We start from the raw sequence: 12,915 nt of genomic DNA on the forward strand, positions 1-12,915 counted from the left end.
TTCTCCTGTGACAACCAAATCTTCTTATTTTTCCTAGTATTTGCTTTGTTGGCCTCATGTCCTTCGTTGTAAAAGACTCACTCAGTTTCTTCTTCAACCTGTCAATTTTAGACATATCTTTCCCAAGAATAAGCATGTCATCAACATAAAGTAAGAGAATAATAAAATCCTCACCAAACCATTTGATGCATACATAATAATCTGAAGTCGTTCTTTTGTATCAATTTTCTATCATAAATGAATCAAACTTTTTGTACCACTATCTTGGAGCTTGCTTTAACTCATACAAGCTCTTTTTCAATTTGTAGACAAAGTTCTCTTTACCTTTAACTTTGAAGTCTTCTGGTTGCTTCATATAAATTTTCTCCTCCAAATCCCTACGAAGGAAAGCTGTCTTCACATCTAACTGCTCAACCTCTAAGTCTTGGCTAGCAGCAATACCAAGAGCAACACGAATAGAAGACATTATAACAATAGGAGAAAAAATCTCTTCAAAGTCAATACCTTTCTTTTGACCAACACCTTTCACAACCAATCTAGTTTTGTACTTCGGTTGAGAACAATATTCTTGAGTCTTCAACCTAAAAACTCACTTGTTCTTCAAGACCTTCATTCCATTTGGTAGCAGTACCAAATCATAAGTGTGGTTCTTCTAAAGAGCATCCATCTCTTCCTACATAGCAACTAACCACTTCTCTTTCTGCTCACTTTCAACTACTTCCTGGTAACTCTCTGGTTCACTTGCATCAGTAAGCATCACATACTCATCTGTAGAGTATTTTCTGGAAGGTTGACGTTGTCTAGAAGATCTTCTCAACTGAGGTTATGTTGGAACTTGCTCTCCAACTTCTTCTTGCTCAATATGTCCTACAGGTAGATCAACATCAGGCTCTACACCATCTTCCTACACATCTCCCTCATCACCCTGATATACTGGAGGAATAATTGGGTCATAATCTGCTAATCCTTCTACAGAAGTATTGGCTGGTGCTTTCTTTTTCAAATCTTCAAAAGTTTGATCCTCAAAGAAGACTACATCTCTGCTTCTAAACACCTTCTGCTTTTCTGTATCTCAAAGCCTGTAACCAAAATGATCATGTGAGTAGCCAAGAAAAATACATTCTTTAGTCTTACCATCCAGCTTGGACCTCTCATTGTCTGGAATATGTGCAAATGCGCGACAACCGAATACTCTCAAATGCTTGTAGGAAACATCTTTCCCTGACCATACATGCTCTGCAACATCACCATCTAGGGCGGTACATGGTGATAAGTTGATCACATCAACTGTAGTCCTCGAAGCCTCATCCCAAAACCTTTTGGGTAGCTTAGTCTGTGAAAGCATACATCTGATATTTTCCATGATGGTGCGGTTCATCCTCTCTGTAATTGTATTATGCTGAGGTGTACAAAGAACTGTCATCTCATGTTGGATTCCATGTGACATGCAATAGTCATTAAACAATCCTGTATACTCACCACCATTATTTGATCTTATGCATTTCAATTTCCTTTCTGTCTCCCTTTCAACCATGGCATGAAACTCTTTGAAGACATTAATCACCTGATCTTTAGTCTTCAAAGCATAGGCCCAAACTTTCTTGGAAAAATCATATATAAAAGTGACAAAATAAAGTGCACCACTTATACCAAGAACATCAACAGATCCACTAGGAGTTTTGTCCTCAAAGGACCACATACATCTGTATAAACACGGTATAAGACATGCATTTTTCTAGACAAAGTAGGACTAGCAAATGAAACTCTATGTTGTTTACCTGCCAAACAATCAATACAAGGGTTCAAATGTATACCTATGATGTCTGGTAATACCTCACTCTTGGAAAGAGCTTGTAGCCCCTTCTCGCTCATGTGTCTCAGTCGCCTATGTCACAACTCTATGCTGAAGTCTTTTTCTGTAGCATTTAGTTGCTCACTATAAGCTTTAGCTTGCAACTTGTACAAAGTATGACATTTCTTTCCATTAACTATAACAAGAGAACCCTTACTAAGCTTTCATTGCCTTTTATGAAATCTGCTATCATAGTCATCATCATCTAGCCTTCCAACTGAAATTAAATTCAGCCTCAAGTCAACCACATGTCTCACATCCTTAAGCATCAACTTGCAGCCTAGGTTGGTCTTTAAATGGATATCACCCATGCCTATGATGTCTGCTATGTCATAGTTGCCCATCTTGACAACACCAAAATTTTTAGACCTATCTATAGCAAAAAACCGCCTCCGTGGTGTAGCATGATAAGAAGTACCTGTGTCAATCATCCACTCAAGATCCTGACACACAAGAAAAAATATCATCAGAAAGAGACAAAATCAAATAATCACCACCCTGTATTGTAGCTGTAGTATTATCCTTTGACTCTGTAGACTCTACTTCTTTTCCCTTTTTCTTGCTCTTCTTAGGTTGTTTACATTGGTTCTTGTAATGTCCTTTCTCACCACAATTATAGCAAACAATATCTTTTCTTGATCTTGACTTGCTTCTATCCATGCGTGAACTGCTTCTAGACTTTGACCTTCCTCTGTTCTTTGAGATAAGTGTATGTGAATCATTCTGAGATGTTGCCGAACTATTTCTTCTTTAACTCCTCATTCAACAAACTGCTTGTTACTTGACTTATAGTGACAACACCATCTGGCGTAGAATTACTGAGGGAAACCACTAGTGTCTTCCAACTTTCTGGTAATGAACTGAGAAGTAACAATGCCTGCAACTCATCATCAAGAGACATTTTAATAGAGGATAACTGGTTCGTAATACTTTGCATTTCATTTAAATGTTCAGCAATAGAAGCACCCTCTCTATATTTTAGGTTCACAAGTTTTCTGATAAAAAAAACTTTGTTGCTAGTTGTTTTTCTTTCATAGAGACTTTCCAACTTTTTCCAAAGAGAATATACAGAAATTTCAGTAGAAACATGGTGAAAGACACTATCATCAAGCCATTGTCGAATAAATCCAATTGTTTTTCGATCTAACCTCTTCCATTCATCATATGTCATAGTTGTGGGTTTTGCACTATCCTCCTGCAAAGGTCCATACAAATCTTTGCAATACAAGAGATTTTACATTCTTGGTTTCCATATCATCCAATTGTTTTCATTCAAACTAATTATGCGAGAAACATTACTTGCCTCCATGTTCAAATACAAAATTAAATCACCAAAACCCTTTGCTTTGATACCAGTTGATGGGGATATAAACAAGAATAACCTTTGTATATGAACAAATACTTGAAGACCATAATACGCAGTGAAATTAAATGGAAGCACAATCAAACAGAACACCAAGATATACGTGGAAAACCCCTCCAATATGAAGGGTAAAAACCACTGGGCAAACTAGAGATAATCCACTATGAAAATAATGAATATACAAATCTTAATCTCTTGCCCTAAACCCTAGCAACAATTTCAAGAGAATAACTGGGATACAAAGATCACGTCACTGCCCACAATATCTAAAACCTCCCCAAGTAATCACAACAAGAGTCTACTGTAGATTTGATCTAACCTGAGATAGAACACTACTAGATGATTGAGAACAGCCTCTCTGCGTTGTCCTTGTCTTCTTCCCTTTCTTTCTCTTCCTTTTCTGTCTTGTTTTCCTCATTTTCTTTAGAATCTCGTGACTGTATTTCTTCTCCCACGTTGTTGTCCTATTTATGCCTTTTTCTGTCTCCAAAACACAGTCACCACACCCCCATAATATTAAATAGGATTAGATTATGAGGGGGTGTGGGCTGTGGGCTACCACACCTATGGGCTGAATATGTCGACCGCAAGCCCAACACTCCCCCCCCCCCCCCTTATTTCTCTATGGCTTAGAAATAGTCACCTCTTCAGGCTCTTCATGGGTGGCTGCGGCCATTCAAAATACCTAAAGCTTTTTAAACTCATTAATTCGAATTTCATCTTCATTATTTAATCTCTTTCATGTCATACGATGTTTGAAATGCTTGAAAAATATATCATACTATGTGGAGTGTTACTAAATCAAATCTATGGATTTTTAGCTGCATCAGAAACAGTAATGCAGCAAACAATAAAAACTCTGCAGAATAAGGAAGGGATTTTGTAACTCATTTTATAAGAAGAGAATGGCTACTACGATCATCATCAGAGGGATGGCTACTTCTGGTGGCAGCTGAGTGGGCAAGAAGTGAAATGGCAGCTTCTTCTGTTTCCACATTCCACAAAAGAAGCCTCCAAGTGAACACTGTATGCAAATGATGGGTCTCGTCGTATTTTCCATGAATTACTTATCATGAAGAGAGAAAGAGGTCAAGTCAACTAAAAGCAAATGGATTCCACTAAAGAAGCCTCCAAGTGTTTTCCCACTGGCCGATCACAGTATAACTACGAAGCCAGCCCCCTATTGGTACTTCATCCTCTTCTCCCTCCGTTTCTGCTCCTGGTAGCTCTTCTTCACCTCTTTCATGCGGAGGGCAATGCCCTACCTCACCATGATCACCCTCCAGTTCAGCTATGCCGGAAAGAAAATCCTCTCGAAGGCGTCGCTCGGCAGTGGGATGACCCAATATGTTCTTGTCGTCTACACTCATGCCTTTGCCATTCTATCTATCGCTCCTTTAGCGTTTATTCTACAGTGGTATTAAGCTGCAGCAGCACTGCTACTTTGTGATTTGAATCTTGTGTTTACACCTACTTGTTTTTCGCCGCTGCTACCACGCCGGCCGGAAGCATACATCTGCTACCTTCTCATCCGGCCATGACCTTCGTGGTGGCCGTGCTTACCGGGTAAGTCAAATAGATGAGCTTATTAAGCGCGCCGTGGTTTATGTTGGATGGTATCAGACCCCCCATCACAGTAGGTAACCGATTGCAATGGTAGGATGGAGAAGGTGGTCGGGACTCTGGCCACCGTTGCCGGCGCCATGTTGATGGCACTCTACAAAGGACCTCCAGTGGAGCTGGTTTGGAGCAAGCATGCCCATTCTCTTGGATCCAACTCACCGGCCATCACCGACTCGAGCAGCAACAACTGGTTTATAGGCTCCGGCTTCCACATCTTGGCCACTTTAGCTTCGGCTTCTCTGTCTCTCCTTCGGGTATGAGATCATTGCTTCTCCTCCATCAACTGAATTGAATGCTTAGGTCGTGCAACTCTTACAGGAGGAAACCCTAAAACAATACTCTGCTCGGCTGTCTCTCATGACATGGATATACTTCGTGGGGACATTGCAAGCTACAGTAGTCATTTTCGTCTTGGAACACAAGCCTACTGTTTGGACCATAGGCTTCGATATCAACTTCCTCGCTGCTGCTTACTCTCTCTCTCTCACGTTTTGTGATCGGGAGAATGCAGCTAATTTGTAGTACAACATGCAGGGAATTGTCACATCCAGCGTCGCATACCATGTTGAAGGGCGGGTGATAGAAAAAAGAGGGGCTGTGTTTGCGTCTGCCTTCAGCCCTCTGAGGATGATCGTAGTATCCATCATGGGCGCGTCCTTCCTCAACGAAAAGATCTATCTAGGAGGGTGAGATTACACGAACGACATGTTTATTACATCTCAAAATTTCCGTGTGCTGCTGTGCCTCGGTTTCTTCCATGCTTAGAGATAAAGCTCAACAAAACTCTTTGGGTGCAGCGTTCTTGGGGCGATCCTCATTGTTATTGGCCTCTATTCCATTCTTTGGGGAAACAGCAAGGAAGAGTAGAAAGAGAGAAAGAGGCTAAAGGACGTCCATACTCTCTCATTCTATAGTTATAATAAATAAATAGATAAAATCTCAGTTGAGATGTGGTAAGTCTTATATTCCATCTATCCATCCATGTATGGCCGTCTTCTTATATATATATATATATATATATAGCGAGAGAGAGAGAGAGAGAACAGTCGACTTAAACAGATCATGACAGAAAAAGAGAGATGCTGCTATGATCATCTATATATATATATATATATATAGAGAGAGAGAGAGAGAGAGAGAGAACAGTCGACTTAAACAGTTCATGACAGAAAAAGAGACCACTAATACACATGATAATTTTGATTACTTAATCATTAATCGAACCAAGTTAGTACAAGAAAATGCTTATCTATCTTGATGACTCTATTGTTTTGGGAAACTATAGATTTGACTGGATATATCATTCCTCCTGTCCTGGGCAAGATTAATTCTACCCTACAAAGTAAGTGGGCCATTATCATCCAATGTGTAGGACTATCCTCTCAAAAGAAGACTTTCTTGTGTTTGGCAATAGTATTAGAAAACTTGTTAGTGGTATGACAAGAAGGGAGATATAATTAAGAACAGAGTTTAATAAAATACTTGAGATAAGAAATGCTTTTGTCAACCATGATTCTATTTTGGGATTTATCTATGATATAGTTCTAAATGCAAAGGAGATCCGATATAAAAGAGAAAAGATGCGACTAGGTAAACAGCCCTGAGTAATTTTAAAAAAATTACACACCTTATGCTTAATCTCCACTTTGAGAAAAAAATATAATAAATTTATTTTTATTGATATTGAGTGCAAATGCAATATATTTTTAAAGCCTTAGATAGGTGCTGGTAAGAGTTGGAGTATCTCTAATGAAAATCAAAATATCATTCTTGAAAGATAAGATAGAAAATTTTAATATTTGATAGTAAATAATTTGATTTTATTAGTCTATATTCACATTTAAAAGGAAAAAGAGGAGTTCGATAAAAAACAAGTAAGGAGATATTGGATCTCTTTGGCAAATACCATAATAACTCCTCAACCAATAAGATTTATAATTATTCACTATATAGTTAATAGTCAAAATCCAATAAGTGAAAGCTCTTTCCCAAGGATTCTAAACAAAGTAGGCTAGAAAAAATATATTTTTTATAAATTAATTTCAATAAGAATAAGTGGGTTCTTGTAATGAGAAGTAAACATAGAATGAGTAGGCTCGTGGACAATTGTGATGTTATCATGGATAAATTTACTAGGGATAAAAATTGATTATTCCTAATTAATGAGATTGCATCAAAGAGGTTTAATATGAGTGGCCAAAATTTGATCATATTGTATAAGAACATAGGTTGATAATCATTAATTTTAAAATGAATGTTTTTTTTAAGGAATGAATTAAAGAAAGATTTCCCCAAATAGTAATAGTTCTGCTCATCAGTCAAATAGTGCCGATTTCTATACCTCAGCTCAAATGATGCACTTCAACCAAACAATACTCGAGTTATGCATCTCAATTAAATAATACTCGAGTTGTATACCTCGATCAAAATAGTACTCGAATGGTGCACCTCGGTCAAATAATGACAAAATAGTGCATCTCGACCAAGCATGGCACGAGTTATGCACCTTGGCCAAATAGTGCCCAAATGGTACACCTCGACCAAACAATGTCCGAATTGTGTAACTTATTTAAATAGTGTCCGAGTCATGCACCTCGGCCAAACAGTACTTGAGTTATGCCTCGCGGCTAGCCTAATGTCCGAGTCGTATCTCGACTAGTCCAACACTCGAGCGACGCCTCACGACCAATTCAAAGTCTGTTTCATATCTTGGCTAGTCTAATGCCCAAGCCACGACTCGTGACCAATCCAATGTTTGAGTCGCATCTCGGCCAATCTAACGCCTAACCCACGCCTCACGACTAGTCTAATGTATAAGTCGCATTGCAGCCAGTCCAACGCTTGAGCCATACCTCGTGGCCAGTCTAATGTCCGAGTTACATCTTGGTCAGTCCAACACCCAAGCCAAGCCTCGCGACTAGTCCAACGCTTGAGCCATGCCTCGCGGCCAATCTATGTCCAAGTTGCATCGCGACCAGTCTAACACCCGAGTCATACGTCGCGACCAGTTTAATGTCCGAGTTACATATCTACCTGTCCAATGCATGAGTCAGTGGCTAGTCCAATGCCCAAGCCATGCCTATCCTACCGTATAAAGTAGGTGGGCAATGATCATCTAATGTAAAGGACTATCCTCTCAAAAGAAGATTTGTTTTAGTTTGGCACTGGTACTATAAAATTTGTTAGTGGTCCGACAAGAAGGGGGATAGAATTAAGAATAGAGTTCAACCCTTTTTCTTCCTCCTCTTTCATAATGAAATCCAAGGCTTTATTAGTTTCAGCAAGAAGGCTTCTTCAGCAACCCGGTGATGAGGTTAGCGAAGAATTTTGACTCCTCTCGTGTTCCTCCATTTCACTTTACCTCTATTATGATCCATCTTCTCGGAGGTGAAGCAGAATGCTGAGGGACACTCTAAGGGTGATAATATTCATTTGATTGAGGGGTTTCCATTTCTATGTCCCCTTTGTGAGTTCATACGGATTTTTCAGTAACCGATCGGATGAATTAATTCATTTTAGATTTTCAACTCATCCGATCCGATGATGATTCAATCTGACCGATTAATGATTCGATCTGATTTTGATCACTATAATTTCTTTTATTATTAATCATATTATAATGCAACAATGAATCAAGTTTTTTCTTATAATTCCACAATTTATATCTTACCATCGATCGATTAAAATAGAGATTCATTGAACATTCATTCATTTCATGTCGATAGTTGTGAACCGAAAAAATACATAATTGGAAGGTCTAATATTCATTTTCTTTCATTCTTTTAAAGTCATCCCAAATATTTTTTTATTATTTTAACATCACGGTTCTTCGATTTGGCAACAAAAACATTTCATTATCGTATATTTGGAGGATAGTGATAAGGTATATTTTGGGCTCTGGCCACATCATAATCAACGTCATGCCACGCCATTGTTAGGTCAGCAGGAGGAGCATTTCCACATGCCGAGCCGTACTAAGACGTTCCTCGATATGTCTCGTTTCGGGATGGTGGCCGCATAAAGATACCATCTCGCCCCTCGAGGATCAGTCGTCATGCCAAACCCGCGTATAGCCGACCCTCGTATAATAGTATAAAAACCCTTGGCCGACACCCGGCCAGGAGAGGGGGCAAAAAATAAAACCAACTAAGCACTGACTCACTCGTTGAGGGGCCAAAGTCGATAACCACCCGATGAGGGCCTTCTATACAGAACAACAACCACCCCCGAGCCACGACCACCTCATCCAAGAGTCGCCAACCAACATCCCGATCGAGAGATGCCAATTAACGTCCCAACGTCAGCATCTCGTCCTGAGGGTGTGATTGACCTTGGCAACTAGCTCAGCTGACCGAAGACTTTTGACATCGATTCGTGGACGAAGCCGTGTTAACTCATCAGCCACGATACATCAATTCATCAACCGATAACATGTCACAACATCACAAAATGCTATATTTGGGTCTAATATAGTGCAAGATTTACTTAAGGGATATCAATAGGGGAGGATACCTACCCCTTCAAGATCCCAAAATATCATATACATCTCCCTCCCTCCGTCTCTCTCTCTCTCTCTCTTTCTCTCTCTCTATCAACATACGCTTTGGTCATTTTATTACATATATTTTATGAATTCAAAAAATGGAATTTAATATTAATTTTTTTTTAATTTAAAATAGTTTATTTAATATCATTTAACGTTTTCGTGATTTATATATCAAATTTATCTATTTTTTGAAAAAAATATATATATAAAGATGATTTATTCTAAAAATATTGTTTTATAAATAAACACACTTGTTTTGTCTTTGCCCCCAAAAAATTCCTTCGCTTTTGTGTCCGCCTCTCCGTCGTTCTCCCATCTATGCTTCGCGTCAAAGAAGCTAATCGAGTATAGGAGAAGGAATAGGAGGAGGCGGTCATGGTCGTCGGCATCATGCGTCGCGAGGGCGGCGGCGGAGGAGGGGGGGCGGCGGTGGCGGATGGGGTGCTGAAGAAGGTGTTGCTGTCGTACGCGTATGTGGCGATCTGGATCTTCCTCAGCTTCACGGTGATAGTCTACAACAAGTACATCCTCGATCCCAAGATGTACGGCTGGCCCTTCCCCATCAGCCTCACCATGATCCACATGGCCTTCTGCTCCGCCATCGCCTTCCTCGTTGTCCGCGTGCTCCGCCTCGTCGAGGCCCCGTCGTCGCCGTCCATGACCCGCGCCTTCTACCTCTCCTCCGTCGTTCCCATCGGCGCCCTCTACTCCCTCTCCCTCTGGTTCTCCAACTCCGCATACATGTACCTCTCAGTCTCCTTCATTCAGATGCTCAAAGCCCTCATGCCCGTCGCCGTCTACTCCATCGGTGTCCTCTTCAAGAAGGAGTCCTTTAAGAGCGCCTCCATGCTCAACATGCTCTCCATCTCCTTCGGCGTCGCCATTGCCGCCTACGGCGAGGCCCGCTTTGACGCCACCGGCGTCTCCCTTCAGCTCGGCGCCGTCGCATTCGAGGCCACCCGCCTCGTTCTTATCCAGATCCTCCTCACATCTAAGGGCATCTCCCTCAACCCCATCACCTCCCTCTACTACGTCGCTCCATGCTGTCTCGCCTGCCTCCTCGTCCCATGGTCCCTCGTGGAGCTCCCCGTCCTCCGCGCCCGCTCCGCCGCCTCCATCCGCCCCGACCTCCTCATCTTCGGCACCAACTCCCTCTGCGCCTTCGCCCTCAACCTCTCCGTCTTCCTTCTCGTCGGCAAGACCTCGGCCCTCACCATGAACATCGCCGGCGTCGTCAAGGACTGGCTTCTCATCGCCTTCTCCTGGTCGGTCATCCGCGACACCGTCACCGCCGTCAACCTCTTCGGCTACGCCATCGCCTTCCTAGGTGTCGCCTACTACAACCACGTCAAGCTGCAGGCACTCAAGGCCAAGGAGGCGCAGAAGAATGCCGCCCTGGCCGACGATGAGGCCGGGAAACTCCTCGAGCAAGTCGATGGTTCTGACAGTGACCCGAAGGTTAACTCGCAAGCTTGATCCATCGTCCGAGCCTCTGTGTTCTGCGGCAATTACATCGGTTCCTGTTCACTATACCTGATGGATCTCTTCATTGGTTAGCTTATTTATCTCTACTAGTACATTTCTACTGCCAAGGAGGAGGTTCAAGGGAGACAAAAGAAGACCTTTTATTGTCTTCCTTTGTTTAACCCTTCTCTGTAGTTGTTTTTCTAGATGAATTCAGCTTTTGATATGGAAATGAAGCTAGAAGGATTTTAGTTGCAGTGTGACTATGGGTGGCTTATCCACTAGGTTGGTCTGTTGGTTACTCTGATCACTGTAGTTCTCTAAAAGGTTCTTGCCAAAGAGGGATTATCCACTTTTTCTCCTATGCTTCTCTGTTTGTTGTTCTTATCTATTTGTTGGATCATGTAGGAGCTTTCCCTTTCCTCCTTCCGGCTGAGATTGATAGTGTTATTTGACTTGCTATTTGACTTGTGTCTTTCATTTATTTTATATCTTTCATCTGCTCTTTTGCTATGAATCATTCAGATGCATTTGTACCCTTTCAGATGTTGGGAAGTCTCTCTGTGGTGATGCATTTAAGTCTAGTGACATCTTGACCTCACATTTTCATGATAGTTTTGTATTTTATTACATGTTATTGCTAACATTTTGCTTCTTTAAATGATTAAATCTTCAGTGAAGTTGCAATCAATTTTCTCTTAACTTGTTTCATTTGCCTATGTGACGAGAAATTAGACATTTAATTTTGTGGATAATTTTATGTGGTTGAAGTTTGTGTTGGGAATTTTCTGATTGTGTATGCCTGGCTTTGACATATACCTTTATAGCTGGAGAGTTCTTCTAACTCATTGCAGTGAGGTCAACATGGAAGACATGGTTTTCCAGTATTGATCCTAACATTTTCAAGAATCACATTGTGATATTTATGTAGGAATGATTTTTCCATGAATTACTAAAGGAGGATTGTTGAAACCAGAAAGTGATGTGGTCTGCTGGCTAAAGTATAGCTCCTGTACATCAGAATGAAGAGCTTGATGCACATATGGAGTGACCCAGAGACAAGTTGAGGAAGTCATCTTTAATAAATATGAGTAGTGCATGAGAACATGTACCAGTTAAAGGGTGAAAGATAAGAATGTAGCCTATTTCTTATGCTTCAGGTATTTTGTAACTGTGTGGTTTAGTAAATGATGCTTAAAAGTGGTAACAACCATAACTATTTCTGGAATCTGTGGTGAATTCAAAAGGATATCAAGGATTGAAATAGGCACTGGTATAGGAATAGAAAGTCAGAGAAGGGGAATGTTGTTGTTACTGCTACATTAATTGAGTAACAAGATTCTTTTTAGTAGATTTATTTAGCTCAAAAGATAGTGTGTATAGCAGCAATTTAAGTATTACAAATTTACTGGATATCTTTCATGATTTTTTATTATGTGTGATTAATTTATCAATGGTGCTAATAGTACTTTCAAAGTTAAATGAGGAAACTCTACATAGAAAGGGTCATAGTTATTGTCATCTGGCTGGAAAGATTGTTTTCGCTGAAGCAATTGTCATGCAAAGTCAGTAGGAAAGAATTCCACCTTTTGCATGCTTTAAGTAGGGTGCTAAGACCATCTAATTGTTGATTAGTGAGAATTAGATTTTAAATTTTTGTAGCAAGTGGTGTGTTTTACAACATTTGATGTGGATGAACTGAATAATTCCTAGTTTGCTAGGATGAAATTCACACAAAGTGTCTTTTGAATTTGTTATTTGCTGATATTACTGACTTTGGATGTCTTGGTGCATTTATATATGAGACGGCTTACCGGCAGCAGAAGGGGCTAAATCTGGAGTTATTCATGTTGGAAATAAAACTGATCTCTAACTTTTCTGATCAGCCATCAGTGAAGTATTAGTCCCACCTGAAATGCTTCCCATGATTTAATTGACTCTTTGGAATGGGAGGTAAAAACTCAAAAAAGCTTGTGCTGGTCTATTGAACTTTGATCTTCTGCTTTGTAGGAACTGGTTAAGATGACTACCTGATCCATGTATTGAAGTATTGTTGTGTACTGTACC

General features: G+C 40.4%; 1 protein-coding gene and 1 pseudogene across 1 annotated transcript; both read left to right on the forward strand.

Moving 5' to 3' along the window:
- Positions 1-4,876: 4,876 nt before the first annotated feature.
- LOC135679751 (WAT1-related protein At5g07050-like) lies at positions 4,877-5,705 on the forward strand (annotated as a pseudogene).
- A 3,939-nt stretch (positions 5,706-9,644) lies between these two features.
- On the forward strand, positions 9,645-11,320 carry LOC135680035 (probable sugar phosphate/phosphate translocator At5g25400). The gene has a single exon (XM_065194020.1). The coding sequence runs from the start codon at positions 9,760-9,762 to the stop codon at positions 10,858-10,860; it is 1,101 nt and encodes a 366-aa protein (XP_065050092.1). The 5' UTR covers positions 9,645-9,759; the 3' UTR covers positions 10,861-11,320.
- Positions 11,321-12,915: the final 1,595 nt, after the last annotated feature.

The sequence above is a fragment of the Musa acuminata genome, chromosome BXJ1-7, assembly GCF_036884655.1.
Source record: "Musa acuminata AAA Group cultivar baxijiao chromosome BXJ1-7, Cavendish_Baxijiao_AAA, whole genome shotgun sequence".
Classification (NCBI taxonomy): Eukaryota; Viridiplantae; Streptophyta; class Magnoliopsida; order Zingiberales; family Musaceae; genus Musa; species Musa acuminata.